The sequence below is a fragment of the Dermochelys coriacea genome, chromosome 19 (assembly GCF_009764565.3).
Source record: "Dermochelys coriacea isolate rDerCor1 chromosome 19, rDerCor1.pri.v4, whole genome shotgun sequence".
NCBI classification, from domain to species: domain Eukaryota; kingdom Metazoa; phylum Chordata; order Testudines; family Dermochelyidae; genus Dermochelys; species Dermochelys coriacea.
This window is the reverse complement of record NC_050086.2, coordinates 15,671,761-15,695,055: the sequence shown is the minus strand read 5'-3', so window position 1 is coordinate 15,695,055 and position 23,295 is coordinate 15,671,761. Positions and strand designations below refer to the sequence as shown.

The following is a 23,295-nucleotide window of genomic DNA, read 5'->3' as shown; positions in this document are numbered from 1 at the left end:
ACCATCACTCCTTGTTCTGTCATCTGCTACCACTGAGAACAGTCTAGATCCATCCTCTTTGGAACCCCCTTTCAGGTAGTTGAAAGCAGCTATCAAATCCCCCCTCATTCTTCTCTTCCACAGACTAAACAATCCCAGTTTCCTCAGCCTCTCCTCATAAGTCATGTGTTCCAGTCCCCTAATCATTTTTGTTGCCCTCCGCTGGATGTTTTCCAATTTTTCCACATCCTTCTTGTAGCGTGGGGCCCAAAACTGGACACAGTACTCCAGATGAGGCCTCACCAATGTCAAAAAGAGGGGAACGATCACATCCCTCAATCTGCTGGCAATGCCCCTACTTATACATCCCAAAATGCCATTGGCCTTCTTGGCAACAACAGCACACTGTTGACTCATATCCAGCTTCTCATCCACTGTAACTCCTAGGTCCTTTTCTGCCTAGCCATTCGGTCCCTAGTCTGTAGCGGTGCATGGGATTCTTCCGTCCTAAGTGCAGGACTCTGCCCTTGTCCTTGTTGAACTTCATCAGATTTCTTTTGGCCCAATCCTCTAATTTGTCTAGGGCCCTCTGTATCCTATCCATACCCTCCAGCATATCTACCTCTCCTCCCAGTTTAGTGTCATCTGCAAACTTGCTGAGGGTGCAGTCCACACCATCCTCCAGAGCATTTATGAAGATATTGAACAAAACCGGCCGGAGGACCAACCCTTGGGGCACTCCACTTGATACCAGCTGCCAACTAAACATGGAGCCATTGATCACTACCTGTTGAGCCCGACAACCTAGCAAGCTTTCTATCCACCTTCTCGTCCATTCATCCAGCCCATACTTCTTTAACTTACTGGCAAGAATACCGTGGGATACCGTGTCAAAAGCTTTGCTAAAGTCAAGGAACAACACGTCCACTGCTTTCCCCTCATCCACAGAGCCAGTTATCTCGTCATGGAAGGCAATTAGATTAGTCAGGCATGACTTGCCTTTGGTGAATCCATGCTGACTGTTCCTGATAACTTTCCTCTCCTCTAAGTGCTTCAGAATTGATTCCTTGAGGACCTGCTCCATGATTTTTCCAGGTTTCAGAGTAGCAGCCTGTATTTGCAAAAAGAAAAGGAGTACTTGTGGCACCTTAGAGACTAACAAATTTATTAGAGCATAAGCTTTCGTGAGCTACAGCTCACTTCATCGGATGCATTTGCATTTGCAAATGCATTTTCCACCAAATGCATCCGATGAAGTGAGCTGTAGCTCATGAAAGCTTATGCTCTAATAAATTTGTTAGTCTCTAAGGTGCCACAAGTACTCCTTTTCTTTTTATGATTTTTCCAGGGACTGAGGTGAGGCTGACTGGCCTGTAGTACCCAGGATCCTCCTTCTTCCCTTTTTTAAAGATGAGCACTACATTAGCCTTTTTCCAGTCATCCGGGACCTCCCCCGATTGCCATGAGTTTTCAAAGATAACGGCCACTCGCTCTGCAATCACATCCGACAACTCCTTTAGCACTCTCGGATGCAGCGCATCCGGTCCCATGGACTTGTGCTCGTTCAGCTTTTCTAAATAGTCCCCAACCACTTCTTTCTCCACTTCTTTCACTCCATGTCTCCAGAATTGAAGAGCTGGTGTGTTTCCCCTCCTCCATCTCTGCCCTTCTATGTCCTTTCCTCTTCAGTGCTCCACTCGCTTCATATTACAACTCATGAAAACTGCAGACTTCTTCACTGTGTGTCCAATGGCACCAATTCCAGGCATTGGAAACACAGTGCAGACTTCAGAGCAAGGGACGGGTCGTGGGAAGATGGGCTAGAGTCCAGCGTCACAGGGCTGGAAGGTCTCTGCCCCTCGGACTCTGTGTAAGAATGTGAACTACGCCCTGGCGGGTGGGCAAGCACTCTGTGCAGCAGGGGAGCCCAGGAGCCCTGGACTGCGCATAGTGGCTTGTTATTGTCAGGTTTCTCCTGAGCACAGAGCTGCACACGCTGGCTTTTGGGGTAGCTCCTGTAGACTGTACAGCACACGCTGACTTGTTTTTGTCAAGCTGTCTGTAAGGGCTGGGCACTGCCCCCTGATTTTATTATTAATTATGATGATTATTACTGTAGAAGCTGGGAGCCTTAATTAGGGACCAGCACCCCATGATGCTAGGTGCTCTAGGAACATAGAACAAAGATGGTCCCTGCCCCGAAGAGTTTCCAGACTAAGTATAAGACAAGAGACAACAGATGGAGACAGACAGGGGAGTACATGGAAACAATGTGACGACAATGGTCAGTATGACAGGCAGTGGTCTCTGTCCAAGGGTTGATCATGAGTCTTGTTTTGGTCACCATTTTTCTCCTCACAGGTTCTGGGTGTGATGGTGTCTCCTCATGGTATTTTGATCTCCTCATGGCGTGCAGGCAGCAATGATTTCTCCTCACAGTGATTTGTATGCAGCATTATTTTCTCACAATGGCTGCTCCTTGCAATTCTTTCTTTCTGGGGCATTCTGGTTGCTGTACCTTTGTCCGGCAACAGTTTCTCCTCACACGACCCATACTGTGATTCTTTCAGACCAGAGATGGTCTCTGCTCACCAGGATTCAACCTACATGATTTCACCCCGCGCTGGTTGTTTCCACCGCACATTGACATGACCCCGGTGCTCGCACCTCAGAAAGAGCAACTGGGACATGTTGCTCTTTGGTGCTCGCTGATGCCTCTTCTAACGGCACCTGGAGAGCCACCAAACGGGGTCACTCCCACGGTGTTCTACAGGGACTCATTTCTGGGTCGCAGGGAAGGACGGCGGCATCTCAATGGATATAGAAGAGCCCCCCTGACAACCTGCTCACCATCAATGGGGCCGAGCCGTGCATTCCTTCCCTGTGACAGCATAGCATCTGCATATCTGGCTGGCAGCATGCAAGGAGGGAGGCATACAGAGTAATCTCCCATGTAAACACCATGCAGGGCGACTGTTGCTTCTTTATCTCTTCAAAACAACCAAGGTGCCCCCTCCCCAGCCTGCCCTGAAAGGCAGTGAGTGACACTTTCACTAAATCTAAAGGGATGTGTGCATTTAGTGGCAATGGGCGAAATCACTCTCTGAAACACCAGCTCCATTTCCCCACCCGACAGAGATGGATAGCGCTGCTGGCTTTCCATTCTGTTACTTAGATCCATCAGCGTCCCGGGAAGGGCAGGGTGGCGAGGGTGATGGGGTGGACGGCTTCGGAAGGGAACTAGGCTGTGGATTCTAACGTGGAGCGTAGAGGAGCAAAATTAATGAGACTGATTAATTGGGAATTTCAGGGCACTCGTTAATCACTTAGCGCCACCTCAGCTTATGGATTGCATGAATCCGACAACACAATTTCATAAGCCAAGGCTGCAGCTCTCGCTGCAGCTGCTGCAAGATCCATCCGTGTGTCACTGTCGTGAGAAACAGGCGCTAAGTTACAGCCAGAAAAGGGGCTGTGTACAACTAGCTTCATGTCACTCAGCGCAGTGACTCCCTGGGCATCTCTGAGGCCTGGGCTACACCCAACTGCTTTGCTGGCACACCTACATCAGTTAGGGACTAGAGCGCTGTAGCTCTGCCGGCACAACCTTCTAGTGTGGACACAACCTGCAGGGATGGAAGGGGGTGTAGGAACACCATGGAATCATTCATCCATCGACCTAGTTGCTCTACACTGGAGGGTCGGTCTGGACCTCAGGGGCCTGATTCTCTTGTGCTTTGTACCTAGTGTCATTATTTACATCTATCAATGCAAAGTGGGCGTACGACCAGATCACAATGGTAACATTTTGCTCTGCTTTAAATGACTGCACAGGGCACAAGGCAATGGAGAAACAGGCCCTGGGATCTCACAGAGAGGAAAAGGAGCGAAGCAAAAGTGCGTATTGTGCAAAGATGTGGCACTGCTGCTGTTTGCACGAAAGCTCTCAGCTCTTGGAGCAATAAATCTCAGCAAAACCGTTATGAGAACATGAAATTATTAATAAAAGTTTGTGTTGTTAAAATTAACGGTAGCAGGGAGAGCTGTAAACTGGTGTTCAGAAGAAGCCAGGGAATCTTATGCTGTCAAAGAGCTGGAATACAGAGAAACAGGCAATGAGTGTCCAGAGACCAGGGTCTGCTCCACACCAGCCCCCATGTGTAGCTGCAGAATGCCTGGAGTGGTCATTCCTCTCTTTTGGCAATCGCCAGAAGATGCTGCCAAGATGATATTTTGAAGTTTTTAAAATTTAGATTTTTCATGAATCCCTCTTAGATGTTGGAAAGTGAAATTTCTCTTTGTGGGATTTTTTCCTCTCCTGCAGACTGACCCACTGTTTTGCTATCGTAGGGCTGCCTATGAGCACTGTGCCGTGCAGACTTGAGAGCAGGCTAGAGTTGCCAAGGAGCCTCAGGAAGTGCACCTGCCAGTTTGTTATTGTAGGGTTGCACTGGGATGTGGAGACGGGATGCTTGTTTGAAACTCTCTGAGCCTCCTGAGTCTGCAAACCTGGGTTATTGATCCTCTTTGCTAAAGAGGTGTCACTTCCCTGAGATTTCTGCTCTTTTCACTTGGGCTTGGGCTGTGGCTTGCTCTCTTGTCTCTGTCTCATTCTGAGCCCGGCTCTTCCAGTTTCAGTCGTGGATGGGGCAGGCTGTGCAGAAGCCCAGCAGACATGGAAACCAAGCTTGCCAAGCTTTCCCAAACATCCCAAACATTGGGTGCCTATTGTGGGCATGTCAGCTGCATCTGCAGAAACATGAGGGGCCCTTTGGGCCCTCTTTTATGTCCTCCAAATAGCATTGTTATTATTATTAAATAATAAAAAGAACCCCCTAGCTCTTGTCTAGTGCTTGTCATCAATAGATCCCACAGTGCTTTACTAAGGAGGTTAGTATCATTTCTCCATTGTACAGATGGAGAAACTGAGGCACAGAGGGGTGAAGAGCCTTGGTCAAGGTCGCCCAGCAGCAGAGCGAGGAACAGACCCTGGGTCTCCTATGCCCAGTTGAATGTTCTGTCTTCAGGTGTCCCTGTCTATTAATCTCCCACCTGTTGCTGCTTGGGAAATTATTTCGTTTCCCCCATGAAAATTTTCAGTGAAAATGAGAAAAGAAAATTATCTGCTTTTTACTGCAAAACCAAAACACCGACTTCTTTTTTTAAATAAATACCCATTTTTTGGTCAAAAACTATTTTCTTCACAAAACAATCCTTTTTGACAAAAACCCTGATTTTTGTTACACAAAAATTAAAAAGTTTTGTCAGCGCACTGTGGGGCTGCTTTTTGCCAAACTGTCCTGGGTCCGGACCCTGCAGTCGGGGTTTAGTGCCGCATGTTCGGTGCTCCTGGCAGTGCTCAGAGAGATGACTGTGGTTTGATATCAGACGCCAGCAGAGCTGGGAGATATGCATGGTACTGAAGTGGCTCTCTGCTCCTGAAGCGGTGCAGCCACTCTCCCCTGTGCGCTCGATGCTGTAGAGGCCTTTCTGCTTTTTGGGGAACCTGCCCACAGTCATGCTTTCAGATGTGAGCACTCCCTGCGGCTCACCCAAAGAAAGCATGGCTCAGGAGCGCTAAGTCTTTAAATCCGATCTGTACTTCTGCTCTGTAAGCAGGGGCAGCTGTGTTGATCGTGCCATGTGTTCATTTGGTCACTCTTGGAAGGGAGCCCCGGCCCACATATTGCTGGCTCAATTAAATTTCAGCTTTGCATCTTGCAAGTCTGCTATCAGGCGGGTGCAGGCGCTGGGCTGGGAGGATTAGAGGAGCAGCATCTTATCCTTCCAAGCCATGTCTTGCAGGGGCAGGCCTGCTGTGTATGAAGCAGAGATCTAAAAGCTCAGGGAGATCAACCATGAGAGCTCCAAAGCCTGTCAATGGGTTTACCAGGCAGAGATATCCAGGAGCAAAGCCTTCGTGGTGGGGTCTGTGTGTCTGTCTCGCTGGCAGTGCTGCCCAATGCAATCAAACCGTGCTGGGGAGAAGGAGAATCCATCTGCATCTCAGAACCAAGAAATGGACTTGGCCAGGGGCTTTGCTGGAGTGTTATAGTGCTGGTTCTCCAGGTGCTGAGTCCATGTGTAACCCACACACCTTCTGGGGTGGGGTTCTGTCACATCTAGTGGCACCGAGATGACCTAGAGAGAGTTAAATGAGTCTGCTCTACATCCTGAGCTAAGAGCCAGTTGGCTTTTAGCTCATGTGGTAGAGGCTTATGCAGTAAGCTCCGGAGGCACCAGGTTCGATCCCTATGACGACCGGGGTCTGTCGGCATTACACATGCTCTGGCTATCTTGTGAGTTTCGCATGGTGTAGCCAGTGCTGAGAGAACCTGCAGCAGTCCCATTGCACATCCGGAGGTACAGGTGCTGCTTGCGCAAAGGAACCAATCCTGGGGTTTGCAAAACCAGGCTGGGATCCCACAGGAACCTTAAAGATGCCGCAGCATCCTCAGCTCACACGCGCTTGCATGCACAGGTGATTGTACAGCATGCAACTGCCCCTTCTGTGATGCTGTAGCCCTTTGGGAGGACATGGAAGCACAGGGCTGGCAGGCTGGAGAGACGTGGGGCTCAGTCCTCAGCTGGTATAAATCAACAGAGCCCCATGGAAGTCAGTGGAACTCCTCTGATTCTCACCAGCTGGGGTCCCTGACTCTCGTCTCTGCTGTGCCTTAGATTTCCAGTGTGGCCTGGGGCAAGTCAGCTAACTTCTCTGGACCAACTCTGTGCATAAGTAACGTGTGTGAATGTGGAGTCACTCCAGGGAAGTAACTCTAGATTTACACTGATGGGACGGAGAGCAGAATGTGGCCAGTTTCCCCATTTGACAGAGATTATAAAGCTAAACTCCTGAACCGCTCTAAAATGCTCTGAGATCCTTGAATAGAAGATGCTAGAGAAGAGCCAGGGGTGCTGCTAATTATTAATAAATCAGATTGGTGATGCAAGGAGAGACGTAGTAACGATGTGCTATACAAATACAATTCATCGTTCCGTGCAGAAGTACGTGTGGACTGTAACTTAACGCCATGCCCTGTGGGGCAGGGTGTGGCATCGGTGGGGTTAGAATGTGGGATTTCTGGATCTTAATGCATGAGCCACTATTGCCTGCACTAAAAGGCCCAGGTCTGCTGGCTGATGCTGTAGCAGGCTCATCAGCCCGTCCGCGACCCAGCCACTGCATGAGGGGACAGAGCACTACACTGAAAAAAGAAAAGGAGTACTTGTGGCACCTTAGAAACTAAAAAATTAATAAATTAGTTAGTCTCTAAGGTGCCACAAGTACTCCTTTTCTTTTTGCGAATACAGACTAACACGGCTGCTGTTCTGAAACCTAGCACTACTCTGAGTGTCCCTTCCCCTGTGAAGCCTTGTTGCTCTTGGTGCTGCTTTGGGGAGTGGACCTGCAGCTCCCACTGACTTCACCAAGAGCTGGGAGGGCTCCATACCTCTGAAAATCAGGCCTTTGATGGTTTGTTTTGGGTGTCATTGTCTCCATATGAAGACGTGGGTTCGAATCCCATGGCTGACACCATGTAGCAATTACAGAGACCCAGGACACAGTGGTCAGGGTGAATGCAGGACTGTCTTTATTTTCTGCTTACACAGATCCTTACTTCCTTGCTGTGTGCTTCCTAGTGGTCACCCTGAATAGAGGCTCTAAATGTTCACAACCAACACCATCACACCCCGGGAATTGGGAGTGCCCTCTCCTGGGGAACGGTTCCTATAGAAAGGGGGTGCCTCACTCTGTGCTTGTGTTCCCATGTTCCTCTCCCATAGGACCGGGACTTCATCATGACCTTTAATACCTCGCTGCACCGCTCATGGTGGATGGAGAATGGGCCAGGCTGCCTGGTGACGCCGGTGATGAACTCAGACCTGGCCCCGGAGGACCATCACGTCATCACTGTCACTGGATGCCTGCTCGATTATCAGTACATTGAGGTAGTGAGCAGCGCCATGCAGATATTCCTTGCGGTAAGGGGATCCAGATCTTGTGTCCCTCCCATGTAATTCCTGAAGGTGCTAGAATGAGGAATAGCAAAGATCCTGGGTCTGATGCACATGCTTTGACTCCATTGGAGTTACTCCTGGTTTCAAGTGAGAAGAGAATCAGGACCACTGGGTGTAAACCTAATGTAACAGCACCAGAGTAAGGGTTTGTCTTGGTGCCACTGCAGCACGTGTCGCCATACCCAAGATAGCTTGGATCTAGCCCCCTCCAATAACAACAGCAGTGAAGCCACAGCAGCATGGGCGGCCACGGCTTGAGTAGGTACCCGTGGTCCTGGCTGTGTGGGACTAGCCTGTGCCCCCCAAGGCTTCACTGCTGTTGTTACTCAACCTTGTTGATCAAATCACAGTCATATGTGTGATTGCAGTGTAGACATGCCCTAAGTGGGCCTAACACTCCATTACCCTGCACTTGTACTCTAGTGCAAAGTGGGTGAAAAGAGCTGATCTGCAAACTGTGCCATGGGTACATTCCTGTGTTCCTAGATGGCTACACCCAGCGCAGGGCAATGGAGAGCCAGCCGGCTCACTGAGAACATATCCCGACCAGTCATCTGTTACTGACTTTCCTAGAAATTATTGCGTACCCTTGCTAGCACTGAATGGCTGTAACACTGCAGCCCAGAGTCAGCTGTATTTCAGGGGCTCCCTGTCGATGGGTGCAGGACCCCTATAGAAATACAAAGTTAGCATTATTTATGAAGGCAGAGGAGGCTAAGACGTGGGATTTGGGTCTGAATCCAAATTTTCCCCAAAGTTCTGGAGCATATGGATTCAATGTGTTCTAGTTCTGGCCCATGCTAAAGCCAAGCCTAGAACTGAATCTGGATCAGAACATCCTCAAAAGACAAAGGAGACTTTTCCCTCCAGATTTGGGATTCTGGGCCTGTCTCTATTAATGATCCCCTTTAACTGTGCATAATGCAGCTGTGATTCCATTCAACATAAACCAACAGGGTGAAGTTTGACACACCAGGATGGCCCCCAGAGGGGGTCGCGCTCTTAATGGATGTCCAGTAAAACTGGACAAAGCGTTATGCATTTTTTTCAAAAATCTTTTTTTTTTTTACATTTAAAAAAAAAAGTAAAAATCCTCTTTTTTCTACTCAGCTGCGATGTACTGTTCAGGGGCCACTGTTATTGTATGATGCCCTCGCACCTGTGGCATCCACAGAATCCACTCAAGGAGCTGAAATGCTGTAGAGCCATCAGCCCACAACCTCAAAGGTATTTAGACGTCTCACTCCCATTGGAATCAGTGGGAGCTAGGCACCTAAATCACTTTGAGGATCTCTGGGCCACCAGCGCTGGATGAAGTCATTTCAATCCCTTGCCACTCCCAAAAGCCACCACTTAGAGGCTATTGGGACTATGTTATTTTCAAAGTGAAACGGGGAGGTTGGTGGGAACTGGTGCTGATCTTTAAGAAATACTAAAAGAGCAATCCTGGGTGTTCTTATCATAAATTTATCTCTAGTTCCTAGTTAAATCATGGAATGAATAATAACAAGAGGTGTGGGGGAATCACTTAAAGATCTAGGGTGAAATTCACCCTTATGCAGAAGGCCATCACAAAGCACACTTAAGTCCTCTGCACCTGGTAAATTTCACCCTAGCAGATAACAGAGCCATGAGCATTAAGCTGCCTGGGCTATAAACCACCAACTTCGCTCCTTTCCCTTTGGTTTGAATTGTAGAATGAGTGGAATAAAGGAATGCAGCCGGATATATATAGATATATATAGATATATATTCTAATATACCTGGGGGAGCTAATCTGGCACATTCCAGCTGGTGACCTCCCAGTGTGTTAACGTACATTAGCGCCTTGTGCTACAGAGGAGATGTTGATAATATAATGTGTAATATCAGCTCTTCTCTGGGCTGGTGATGCTCGAGGTGTGAACAGCAGAGGAGCAGAGCAGACAGACTCTGTGCCTGAAAAGCCCCCCTGGAAATGTGATGTTTTGTGTGTGTAAAATATTGACTCAGAAATCATACTCACAATGAGAGCCAACAAAAGAGCTGAGCGACACATTCCCAGAACTGTGTGGACTGAGGCCACTGCTCTCATCTCCCTGTCTGGCAGCTTCCTACACAAGAGGCTGCTAGTGAATTGTCAATAGGCAGAAAGATGCCAGGAGTTTAAGCAATTGTGAACGTGTCCTTGGCTGGGCTGGAAGCAGAAATAATTGCCAGAGAGACACAGAAAGGGGATGCTGGAGGGGAAGGTTTTAAAGGAGAGCTGCAAGGCAGGGTTTAAAAACAGGGGTGCACTTTTATTGCACTCACACAGCCCTCCCCCATGTCCCGATTAATAACTGCAGGACTCCCTCATGCAGCATCTTGAATGACAAGCCCAATAAAATAAAATAAAAGGTTGAGTGCATCAAGTGCTGATTCACGACACTGCCTGGCAATGGGGGAGCTGGATGGAGCTGGCAACAGTGTGGACCCAGTCCAAGTGGAACACCAAACATCTGCCAGACATGACTTGGGCTGGCTCCTACCAGCCTTGGCAGCAGCAGTCTTTGGTTGGGGGTAGGGCCAGGACTTGGAGGGAGTGGGAACGGGTCACGTGAGCTTTGAGAAGGGCCTGCTTCCCATCAGCCTCTGCAGCTTGATGTCTCTGAGCTAATGGCAGGCTTCCTGTCAGGTCAGTTGGCCTCTCATGCAGGCAGGGTGAGTGGCCTGGCAGGGTCTGCCAGGGGAACAAGGCCAGAGATATCTCTCTCTGCATAGTACCTGCGAGTTCAGTCCCAGTCTCCAGCACACACCTCCCACAGCAGCACCGCTCGAGAAATTCGCTCCTGCCTTTGCCACACCATGGAGCAAAGCGCATCTGGTGCGGCAGGCCACCTCTGAGGACTCTGGGGGTCAGTGACGGGACCATCTTCCATTTGGTCCAGGACCCCAGTGCTTTCTCCAGTCCAGGTGTAAGTGACTCAGGCAATGGGGCCTTCTGCAGACAGAGCCCATGAAGTGCAAATATTGGAACCAAAGATTTCCACCTTTGTTCCCCAGTTCCAACTTCATAGAACTAATTGGAGGGATTTGAAGTGCGGGGGGCAAGGGCAGAACCCTTCCAGCTCCAACAGAGCCCCATAATCCTGTCCCAAAAGAGCTTTCCCCAAATGCTGTCACCACCAGTATGGACTGATGTCACAGAACCCTTCTGGCCAAGGTGCTAGGACATATCCCTCCCACTCACCTGCTGAGCGCTTGTCTAAACATACAAGTTGAGCCGGTTTGTCTTAAATTGGTTTCTGGACATCCCATCAGAGGCCAGGACTAATGCCATGTGATTTAGGTGGCCTGTTACCTGCCATGAACAGAGTTGAAAATAGAGCCAAAGGGTAAAATTCGTCCCATGCAGAAAACCTGCACCAGGCCTATGCACCACTTACACTTTTGTGCAGCACCTAGCGCAATGGGGCACCATTCTCAGTTGGTCCCAGACCACTGCCATAATAAACATGGTTGATAATAGTTAATCACACTTTAGCCCATAGGGCTGAGGATGTGCTGGCCCCTCTGAATTTCACCCAACAGGAACAGCTTGTGAAATTGAAATTTACGAAGAAATTTGTAACCTTCTAAATCTGTTTGCAGGTAACTGGTGAGCAAAATAAGGAGATTAAATTGACTTGATAGATTATTTGCTCTGGATAGTCTGCCCATGTCCACTGCTGCTACTTCCGACCCTGGCTATCTGTCTGGTTTCACATGTCTTGAGTTCCAAATAATTGGTTTTTCTCTCTGTTTTGTTTTGAAGCTCTTTGGATTCGTCTATGCCTGCTATGTCAGCAAAGTGTTTATGGAGGAAGAAGACAGCTGTAAGTGCTTTTGCTATTAGTCACAGAGAGTGAGCAGCAGCATTGCAAAAGAATCAGGGATAATATGGTACCTTGGTTTGCACAGCCAGTGCTGGGCGCAGCAGAAGTGTCGGGATGAATGAGGGGGAAATAGACCTTTTTCCTCTGGGCTCCACTTCCAAGGAGGCTCCAGTTCTAAGGCTGAGACCTAAGCTATCAGATGACACAATCCAAGATCCTTAACTTTGATCCTTTCCCTCCAGCCCGCCCCCCCCGACCCCTCAGTTTTAATGATGCCCTGTCACAGGGTGACTCACCCCTTTAAGGGGAGATGGGTCTGGCCCCACACTATGACTGCCTCGCTGCCGGGCAAGCTGATAGCCTGAAGAGAACCTGCTCCCTATAGAGGCCAGAAAGACAGAACTAGTGGCCATCAGTTACTGAGAGCTGTTTAACTAATAAATGATGGCGGGAGGCCAGGGCCTGTCCCAGACTCTGGCCTGGGGTTGCTCCTGCAACACCTCCTGTTGCTCTTGTGTAGTGTTGCCCACTGGCATACATGCCCATTGAGGAAATGATTCTTTGTTTTTCGGTAGCACCTAAAAGCCCCAGCCAGGTTTGGCTGCTGCATGCACATGGAATGGAAGAGGTCTCTGCCTCGAAGATCTTACAAATGCAAATAACAAGACAGACAGTCAGATATGGACAGACAACAAAAAAGCAAAAGTGCAGGCCTTGTGAGCTCCAGCATGATTTCTTCCCCATTTCCCCCTCGCAAAAATGCCCCTTCCCTCACCTTCTCAGCCACCAACCTTCCCCATCTCCAGCATTCACCACAATCTGGATTCCCCAAGCACTGGTTTATCAGGAAGGCAGTGTAGTCTAATGGTAAGCGCAGGGAGTCAGAGCCCCTGATTTCTATTCTGCAACTGACTGGCTGTGTGATCCTGTGTAGGTCATGTTGCTCTATGGTTTAAGCAGGAATTACAGTCTATGCGTATAGATTTATATGCATAGTCCTAAGGCAGGCTCTTTGCACAGGGTGGGTTTCACCCACTGTGCCCCAACCCCAAAGCAGGGAAGTTGGCTAATAGGACAGCTGGGTCAATCAGTGCTGTGTTTGTTAGCTTAAAAGAGAAATACAATGGGAAAATGATGGAACAATCAAGTGCTTGTCGGAATAAGCCTTCTGGGCCAATCCTCTGTCCTTTGATCAACCTTCCGCTCCAGCTCTGTCTCTGATGAAGAGGCTGAGTGAAGCTATAGGTTAATGATACATAGGAGGTCTATAGGAAGCACCACCATGGCATTAGACCCAATCCAACGCCCATGGAAGTCAGTGGGACCAGAAGTCTTATTTCAAGGGGATTTGGGTTGGGCCCCTGGTGAGGGACTGCCCAACACATGAGCAGTGTGCAGGATAAGCATCCTTCTGCTTTTCTTCAGCTGACCACGCCCCAGATTCTGTGTCACGTTTTCAGGCCCGGCGATGACAGACGGCTAAATTAACTGATCAGTGCGAAAACCTGGACATTTAGTTCACTGTCTTTTAAAGCCCAGTGCTGTGGTGTCTGGCGCAGCAAAGTGCAACCTAAAATATCAATATGGAGCAATAAATAGCAGCTGAAGACATGGAACTTCCAGTGTATTTTTGTCTGTAGCAGGATCAAAGTTTATGCACCTATTCATTTAGGAGACTTCTCCTGTAAATCTCAAACACTTCCTTTTATGAGGGGAAGTGGTTTGCTGATGGATTTGGAATCTGAGAAGAGGTGTGGGGATGCCTGGAGTTCAGGATTTTAGAGTTAGTAGGAGCAACTTTATAGCATCCGGGAACCTTTGGCTCTGGATAAAAGCATGGGTGAAATGTTAGCCTGAGTGCAGATCAACCAAAGGAGTCTCCCACCCGATGCCTTCTAGGGGAAGGGTCTAACCACAATGAGCTAGGGTGATGCTGGACATGACACCATGCAGTCATGGTCAGCATCATATTGACTAACTCTGCTCTTCCCAGTTGAGTCTTAACACAAGAGGGTTTTGTGGTGGAGCACAAAACCTTCAGGGAGAACCTGGGTACAGAGATTGGCCACATGCCATGCTCCGAACAACCCTACCTCCAGCATCACAGTCATGCCGAGGACTGAACCAGGTCAGCTATGAGTCACCTGGACGCTCTTTGGGGATTCATGGATTAGAAACATGTGACAGCTGCTAGTTAAGTCACTTAATGCGCTTCTGGAAAGTGCTCAGATCCTGTGGTGATAGGTACCACATATGAACCTGAATAAGGGAGAATAGAACCAAAACCTAAGACCTCATCCAGGAGCCTAATCAGTTCTGAGTTCACATAGGTTCTCTTCTCTCTGCCTGAAGTGCCACTTACTGAGTGAGCCACCATGCTCAACACCAGCTGACTCTTCCAAGAAGTGGAAGGCATTGGCACTGTCCCATCTGGAGGAGGCAATGGCTTGAAACACTGTAACGAGATGCCACAGCAGCAGCCACAACCTTCCAGCCAAGCCAGCCAAGCACAGATGGAAAAACACAAAGCCATCTGCGCTAAAGTGTCACCCGGGCATCCAGAAGCAGTCAAATGTCCAAAATGGCCCTACTGAATAATACCCAGGATGGACATGATGACAGATTGCCAAAACTCATGCTGGTCTCAAATAATTCAGCATATCATGTTACTATAGGACTTGGGGCCATAACTGTAGGTTTTTATTAATCTGATACAAATCATATGAAATGGTGTTGGTTTTGTTATTGTAGGTCTTTGCATGATGAAGGAAGGTTTTCAAGAGATAGAGATGTTTACACACACAAGTGCTTTTAGCAAACCTTTTTCTACAACACGAAGACCTACAAGAGCACCAAGGAGCCCCCAATATAAAGGATTAATCAACATAAAGAACACAGGTCTTTCTAGCCATCAGCAGAACTTTGGCCAAACATTCATTTCAAAAGGGTATGTCTATACAGACAGTGCTGCAGTGGTGTAGCTGCACCGATACGGCTGTGCCACTGCAGCGCATCTGGTTAAGATGCTCTATGCCGACAGGAGAGATCTCTCTTGTTGACATAAAGAAACCACCTCCACGAGCAGCATAAGCTATGTCGGCGGCATATGTTCTCCCACTGACAGCACTGTGCACATGAACAGTTATGTCAGTGTAACTTACGTCGCTCCAGAGGGTTGAATATTCACACCCCTCTCCCCGAGCGATATAAGTTTTGCCGACATAGGCTGTAGCGCAGCATTTGCCCCAGTATTACAGGCCTTAACAACCCTTCGTCCCAGTTCCGTTTTAAGGGAATTTCTTAATAGCGCCTTTTCTACATAACGGCAGGCTGTTATACTGCTCTTTCATTGTAGGGAAAGGGGGATTTGGATTCATGAAACAGGGATAATTGTGGGAGCAGGTATTTCCTTTAAAAGTTTCACTGCACATTGCTGTTCTCTTATGGCTCGTCTACAGGGGGCATTAATATGTGGCAAGCCAGGGCGTGACTCTATAGCGCAGTCACTTGCTGTACAGTAATGGTCCTCATGGATGCTTCCCACCGCGCACTAAAAGTATTGTAGTGCGCTTTGTCATAGTTGTGTTTCCAACAGCAGCACACCAAAGCACATTCACTGTGCTGTGGCAGTGTCTGCGCGTGGTGTCACTGCCTGTCACACTGTACATTCACATCCCATATAGCAAGCCCTTAGCCACAGTGTCCTGTCATTCTTAAACAGCTCCCATTACCGTAAGTATTGGAGAGCCTCCCAGTCTTTGACGCGGTGATCCCCATTTTAGAGATGAGGCACAAAGACACATGCCTGGGATGTTTGTGGCAGAGCAGGACTGAACTCGGGTCAGTGCTCTAACCACTGAAACATCCTGCCTCTCCCCTGGCTTCCACCAGAGAAGGCTCTTTTACCTGCTTCGCCCTTCTATACAATACTCAGTTACAGTAAATATGAAATATTATCTTCCCCTAGCCAGCTTTTGAAATGGTAGCAGCAATACCAGCAGGAAGAATAGTATGGGAGTGGCAGTACCCTGTGCAGAAAGATAGATACCCACAGAGCCATAATCACAGATTGTTACCGATCCAACCTACTCCATTTATGTGTAACCCAACAGAGGAAAGGAAATGTAAGCACAGCTATAGGAGAATTTTTTTTAAAAAATCTATTTCATTTATTTCCATTGAACAATATTGCAGACAGCCACATACCAGTGCTGAGTGCTCAGCCAATAATTAAACGTACAATCACACTGATAACCATCCAGTGGCATTTACTACTCATCTGTAAATCATTAATTCCAGCCAATTGACAGCATCGAATAACCCAACGGAGACAGTGATTTACCGCAGCCAGCCAATAAATCAAACAAAAAGCCCCAGCAAGGAACATCCCCACAAACCACATCAAATAAGTGACTCGTGTAGGAGGCCTGTCACTGATAAATTCCTTCTATTTTATGTACTCACATGGCTCCCATCACCATATTATGTGAGTGCCTCCAAATCTTTCATGTATGTAGCCTCACCCAGCTCTGGGAGTCCCTATTATACAGATGAGAAATAGAGACATAGAAAAGGTAAGTGACTTGCCAAAGGCCACAGAGGAAGAAAGAGATGGAGCAGGGATTTAAACCCCAACGTCCCAAGGTGCACAAACCACTGTGCCATCTTTCTGCTTGCTTTAGCTGCCTTCATTTCATCATCCAAGGCTGCTACTGCAGCAAAACTCAGTCACCATGTTCTTAGATCTCTCCTAGTTTGTAACCAGATTTTTTCTGGGGTTAAGTTCCCATCGCTTTCCCTTAGAATCTCTGTCTGCTAAAAGTCCCTGATGCAGGGCTGCCTTAGGGTATGTGGGCCACACAGCATCCTGGTGGGAGCTCTTTTCCCAAGCGCAGCCAGCTGTGACAGGCTTAGGTCACTGAGGCAAGCATTCATTCACACCTTGGTGCAGTCGTTTCCACAAGACGTTTGGATGCTGGCACTTTGTGTTTGGGCTCCTCATGCTTTAGCTGCTCCATTGCAGCACCCCAAAGGACTCCTGAAACCCTCTCTGCAGCATGCTGGGCAGGAAAGCAATGGGGGAAAGGGAGTACTTGGCACCCTTTCAGGGGCAGGCTCAGATCATATAAGGTTGTCAAACTGGGAGGGGTCAGTCCTGGGTCCAGTACAATTCAATATTTTCATTGATGACTTGGATAATGGAGTGGAGAGTGTGCTTATAATATTTGTAGATGACACCAAGATGGGAGGGATTGCAAGCACTTGGGAGGACAGGAGCAAGGGAGATTTAGGCTAGTTAGTAGGAAAACCTTTCTAACTCTAAGGATTGTTAAACTATGAAATAGGATTCCAATGGAGGTTGTGGAATCACCATCAATGGAGGTTTCTAAGATCAGATTGGACAAATCTGTCGGTCTAGGTTTACTAGGCCCTGACTCAGGTCAGATGGCTGGACTAGATGACCCCTTGAGGCCCCTTCCAGCCGTACATTTCTATGATTCTATAATGGCCGCCTCAAAAGACCCAGGTTTCCAAAATGGCTGCCCAAACTGCATGTGCGAATCCCACATTTCCCCATGAGTGCACAAGTATGTATGGTTTAGACCCTGCTGCACGGGGGAGACTGGGCCTCCCCTCCGATCTCCCTTTGGCCGTATTTCTTATCGCTGTGATTGTGAAGGAGGGACGAGCAAGAACTGCCCCCAGATTCAAAGCTGATCTGAAACTTCAGACACTTGAAAAAGTTCTGCTAACTTCGGACTCTCCCTGTGGTTCCGCCAGCCCACCCTGGCGATGTATCTCTCCAAAGAGATTCTGAGAAGCATTCCAGCTCTTGCTTGATGATCCAAATGAAACCTTTGATTCTGGCTGTCTCCACGTGCTAGTTATAGTACCTGGGTTAGCAGTTACTAACTGTGGTGTCTAAGGTTTGGTGTACACTAGAAGATTAGGTTGACTTAACTATGTTGCTCAGGGGTATGAAAAATCCACACCCCTGAGCGATGGAGTTAAGCCAGCCTAAGTCCCTGTGTAGAGAGCGCTAGGTTGACAGAAGAATGCTTCCATTGACCTAGCTACCACCTCTTAGGGAGGTGGATTATATGCACTGACGGGAGAACCCCTCCAGTTGGTAGGGATGCCAGATGTCTGGTTTTCGACCAGAACACCTGGTTGAAAATTGACCCTGGTGGCTCTGGTCAGCACTGCTGACCGGGCCATTAAAAGTCCAGTTGGTGCGGGGTTGGCAGGCTCCCTACCCGGCTCTGTGCAGCTCCCAGGAAGTGGCTGGCATGTCCCTCAGGCTCCTAGGCGCAAGGGCAGCCATGAGGGCTCTGTGCGCTGCCCCCGCCCTGAGTGCCGGCTCCACAGCTCCCATTGCCCGGGAACTGTGACCAGTGGGAACTGTGGGGTGCAGCACTTGTAGGTGGGGTCACTGAGCAGAACCACCTGGCCGCGCCTGGTGCCTGGATCCAGAGGGACATGCTGGCCACTTCCGGGAGCCACCTGAGGTGAATGCCACCCGGAGCCCACCCCCCACCCACCCCTTAACCCAGGCCTGAGATCCCTCCTGCACTCCGAACCCCTCGGCCCCAGCCCAGAGACCCCTCCTACACCCCAAACTCCTCATCCTCGGCCCCACCCCAAAGCCCAAACCCCCAGCCGGAGCCTGTACCCCCCTCCCACACCCTAACTCCCTGCCCCAGCCTGTAGCCCCCTCCCACACTCTGAACCCTTCATTTCTTGCCCCACCCCAGAGCCTGAACCCCCAGCCCAGATCCCATACCCCCCTCCCGCATCCCAGCCCCCTGCCCAAGCCCAGAGCCCCCTCCCACACTCCGAACTCCTGGGCACCAGCCCCTTCCTGCATTCTGAACCCCTCATTTCTGGCCAACCCCAGAGCCCACACCCCCAGCGCAGAGTCCGTATCCCCTCTCACACCCCAAAGCCCTGCCTCATCCTGGAGCCCCCTCCTGCACCCTAAACCCCTCATCCCTGGCCCCACCCCAGAGCCCACCCCCCCCATCCAGAGCCCTCATCCCCTGCCACACCCCAACCCACTGCCCCAGCCTGGTGAAAATAAGCGAGTGAGTGAGGGTGGGGGAGGACAAGTGACGGGGACGGAGGGGTGGAATGAGTGGGGGTGGGGTCTCGGAGAAGGGGCAGGGCCTCAGGGAAGGGGTGTTTGGTTTTTGTGCGATTAGAAAATTGGCAACCCTACCCATTGCATAAAGTGTCTACACTGAATGCGCTACAGTGCTGTAGCTAGAACGCGGCAGTGCAGGAAGAACTGGCTCAGCTGGCCTCTAACATTTGCTTAATATAGAAGTATCCAAACCTGGGTAAACAGAGGCATACTGGCACCTTGCTGGATGGTGCTTACAAAAGTGAAGCAGACTGCAGCTGCCCTCCTCTTTAATTACAAAGCTGTGCCCAGAGGAGACTACGGGTCCCAGAATGCATTGCATTGGCAGATGTTCAGACCTGTAGTCACAGTGGGCACCACCTGTACTGGACAACCATGGGCCACATCCCAGAGCAGTTTGACCCTGGCTTTGGCCACCTCTGCCTTAGTATCAGCACAAGAGTGAATTGCTGCCCAGACTTTGTTAGGGGAGGAAAGAGATCTACATTCTGGCTTGCGCTCTGCATTTTCCTTCCACCAGCATTTCAAACCGATGTAGTGGAAAATAAAAATCTCCATGTGAAATTGGACACCGCCTGTTGTAATAAGTTGCTTATGTATATTTAGATTTGGCAAGGAGCTTATCTGCCTCTGCTATCTTTGAACTGTGTTTGCATTCCACACAGCACATGGCATTCAAACAAACTCATGCATTCAATACACTTTTAATATTAATGCCACTATAGCTGAGATTCAAATGCATCTTTTTAATGGAATATTTTATTAGATTTGGAAATGGATGGATGCCGTCAAAACTGAGAACTCGTTGAATATTAAGTTAGAAAGACAAATAGGCCTGGAGGATGGCCCCCTTGACTTCACTCTGATTTCCAGAACACTAATAGGATAATCCATGGCATTCAATGGTTCTTAAATGATTTATATATTTATTTCCGGGAGATTGGCCGCACCGGCCCCCTCGGAGTGTCTCGGAGGCTCCGCTTTGCAGGGAGAGAACCTAATTTGGTTAAATATAGTTTCTCTGTCCAAAAGCTGCCTTATGTTCACATTGGGTAGTGGAGTGGCTGCCCACTTTGCAGGGGATTCACAGACATCTCATAATTCCTCCCAAGAATGTCCGTAGGAGGGTTTAGGTGCCAAGTGCATAGAAAACTTTGGAGTATAATTCCTCCCCAGCATTTCAGCAGGAAGAATTAAGTGGCAAAGCTGAGAGCGATTATAGGAATAACAGTGTGGCTTATTTTGCTGTAGCACCACCAGTAGGCGTTATCGCCTGGCGCTCAGCCTGGAGAGACAATCGCAGGCAAGAGGGGAAAGGGAATTTGTCAAGGGAGATTTAGAGGGATGAAGCGACTCAGTGGTTCAGAAACAGCTGTGGGAAGCTTAGAGACTAACAAATTTATTAGAGCTCACGAAAGCTTATGCTCTAATAAATTTGTTAGTCTCTAAGGTGCCACAAGTACTCCTTTTCTTTTTGTGAATACAGACTAACACGGCTGCTACTCTGAAAGCTGTGGGAAGGTTGCTCCAGAGAGATGGAGCAAATTCAAGGGACAAAGGGACCCTTCCTGCCCCTTGCCCCAGATGTGAAGAATCATTGGGAGGGAGGTGAGGGGGCTGGAGTGAGCAGCTCGGGGAGTGGGTGGGTGTAAGGTCATAGGTCTGGAGGAGCAAGCTCTTGGGCAGTTCTGAAAACCAGGCAGGCAGTTTTGTACTGGAGTCAGAGAGGGATGGGGAGGCAGTGAGGGGATGGAGAGGAACATCTCTGAAAGTGTCCGCGGCTGGAGGGAGGGAGAGGAAAGCAGTAAAGGTGACAGGGAGGGGAGCAGGGGGTGAGCAGATGGACAGTCGGCGAAGTTGCTGGAGGATGAGGGGAATGCATGGCGAGTCAATAAAGGAATGAAGGGATGGCTAGGAAGCCAGGGTATGTGACAGAGAATGGGGATGAGCCAATCCTGGGACAAGACACTGCATCTGCTTTTGCAAACTTTGAAGAAAATGGAGCCCTTTCCCCCTCTTGACTCGAGAGCCCAGGGCTGGTGGATGGAAACCCTGCTGGTCCAGGGCAAAAAGCGGAAAAGGTCACCCTGACCTGTGATTTGAAACAACCCGGGGGATAATGCTGGCAGTATTGCCCCAGGACAGGCAGCATTGTGGGTGGGAGAGGCAAGTATTTGCCCTGCATTGGATTTTTCAAATAGTCACAGTCCCTCATGAAAGTGTCACTCTTCAGGGGTGAATCGGCTCCAGCCTGGAAGTGCTAGCGCCGGCAGGCACCACTGGGCGTGCTGTGATTACTAGAGAACATTTACCGAGCCACCGAAATGTACACGGCGCTTTGCAGATCACAGGTAAAGTCATGTCTCCTGCCTTCATCTGTAAGTGCTTTGGGGCAAGGACTGTCTTTGTTCTGTGTTTGCACAGTGCCTAGCACAATGGGAACCTGATCCATAGGGGCTCTCCTCGGTGCTCCTGCAATATAAATAATAAATAGTAATAATATAATAAAGAGCCTGTCATCTTCCCTGTCTTCAGTGAGGAAGAGTGGCTACAGGAGAGGGATGGGAGCCGGGATTCCTGGCTGTCCTCATAACTTCCTTTATGAGCTGGGAGAAAATCCTTCCCCTCACTATGCCATGTGTAACATGGGCATAGTGCAGGCTGGGGGATTAGCTTTGTGACCATCTGTAGAGCACTTTCAAATCCTGGAAGTGGCTCGATAAGCACAAACTGTGAGTAGCCGAGAAAGGTCTTGACTAGGTAATGAGATTTTTGATAGAATAATGCTTTCCCGCCTGCTCGACAGACTGCATTTGCACTCACCCCCCACCTGTGATTTGGCTTTATTAACACAGTCAACAATCAGGTAACAAAGTTCAGGTCAAACCTCCTCCCAGTCGCTGCAGCTCCTAGGGGCTCCTCCTTCATGACTGCTCGGCCTACATCCTAGATCCTCTTGCCCCAGAAAGTTCCTCCTCTGTATCCAGGTGGGGTAAGGAGCCACCTGCCTTGGTAAGTCAGCAGAATTCACTTGGCCCTTTCCCAGCAGGATTTGCACTTGCCAACAGTGCCTGTATGTATGTGTGTGAGAGAGAGAGATGGAGGGGGGCATCTGGCAGCAGGCAAGCAAACACTGCTAGCCTGTTAGCAACACAAAAAAACAATAGTGCTTGCAAACATTGGGCAGAAAAGATCTTGACTGAGAAGATTTTGTTCACCTAGTAATAGATGCCCATATTGCAGGGGGAGCAGAATATCCAGGTCAAGATGTGCTCTGGGGAGCAGAGGCCAGCAGTCTGCCCACTTATCCAGGTCCAGTGTCTCCCCTCAGTACCTCCCACTTCCCATCGCCTCTGGACACCGTGTGTGCTGAAAGCCCCCCTGGTTTGCACTGGAGGCAGGCCACTCACTTGGCATGTTTGCATGTCCCTTCTGCTCCAGAGTAGGCCCACGCATTGTTTATTCTGGCGAGTGCCCCCTGGGGCTCATAGACCAGGTATTGGACTCTAAAACAATAACCAGTCTCCTTGTATTAATGCTGTCTGAAGGGGGATTAATCTGTCGGAGGGAAATCACAACCATCGCAGAAATGAAAACTGATCTATTGGTGTCTGTAATTCCTCTAAATTACACCCTTTAAATGAGACTTAAATCACCCATAATTCTCCTTAAATGCCCACTTTGAAGATAACAGTAGGGTAATTTTACCCACTTTGTCCAGTGTGAAATGCGAGGTCTATTGTGTTGAGTAGAAAAGAGCCAGGGGGATCTTTTTAAGTCAGTCTGGCTCTTCCTGCATTTATCTTCCGTCTGGGCAATGGGAAGGCGGCTGGGACACACGTACTGAGCTCACAGGCCACGAGCTCTAGGTGCACGAATGCTGGGCTGGAGTCTTCTCTCGCTTACCCTGGCTCTCCTGCTGGGATGCTGCACTGACTTCCGTGGGGTCACTGCGGATTTCCACCGCTGAGAAAGAGGGATCAGGCCCGGGGCCTCCTCCAGGCTCCGGGGGACACGCTTGCATGCCGATGCACTCTCTGCCTGTCGTGCATTCACACAGTCCGACACACTCTGTCTCCGACACACACCTTCTCCCCCTCAGCCACTCAACACGAGCATGGAGGGACCCTGCTGACTCTCCCCATTCTGAAATGGTCACCGGGGGTTCTGTTGCTGGGGGTTTGGGCCGTTAACCTAGAGTGGGGGCGGGAGTGCAGAGAAGAAGGAAGGAGTCTAAAATCCACTGCCCTGTCCTGCTCCAGCCGCGTCTGCCTGCAGTAGCAGCTGGAGCCCCTGCTGACACCCATCTTCTGT

General features: G+C 49.3%; 1 protein-coding gene across 1 annotated transcript in view; it reads left to right on the top strand.

Annotated features, from left to right (window-relative positions):
- Positions 1-23,295, top strand: part of NKAIN1 (sodium/potassium transporting ATPase interacting 1) — a 226,527-nt gene that overhangs the window by 170,544 nt on the left and 32,688 nt on the right. The window contains exons 4-5 of the mRNA XM_038378022.2: positions 7,768-7,965; positions 11,777-11,837. Coding sequence (XP_038233950.1) covers positions 7,768-7,965; positions 11,777-11,837 — 259 coding nt within the window. The remainder of the gene's footprint in view (positions 1-7,767; positions 7,966-11,776; positions 11,838-23,295) is intronic.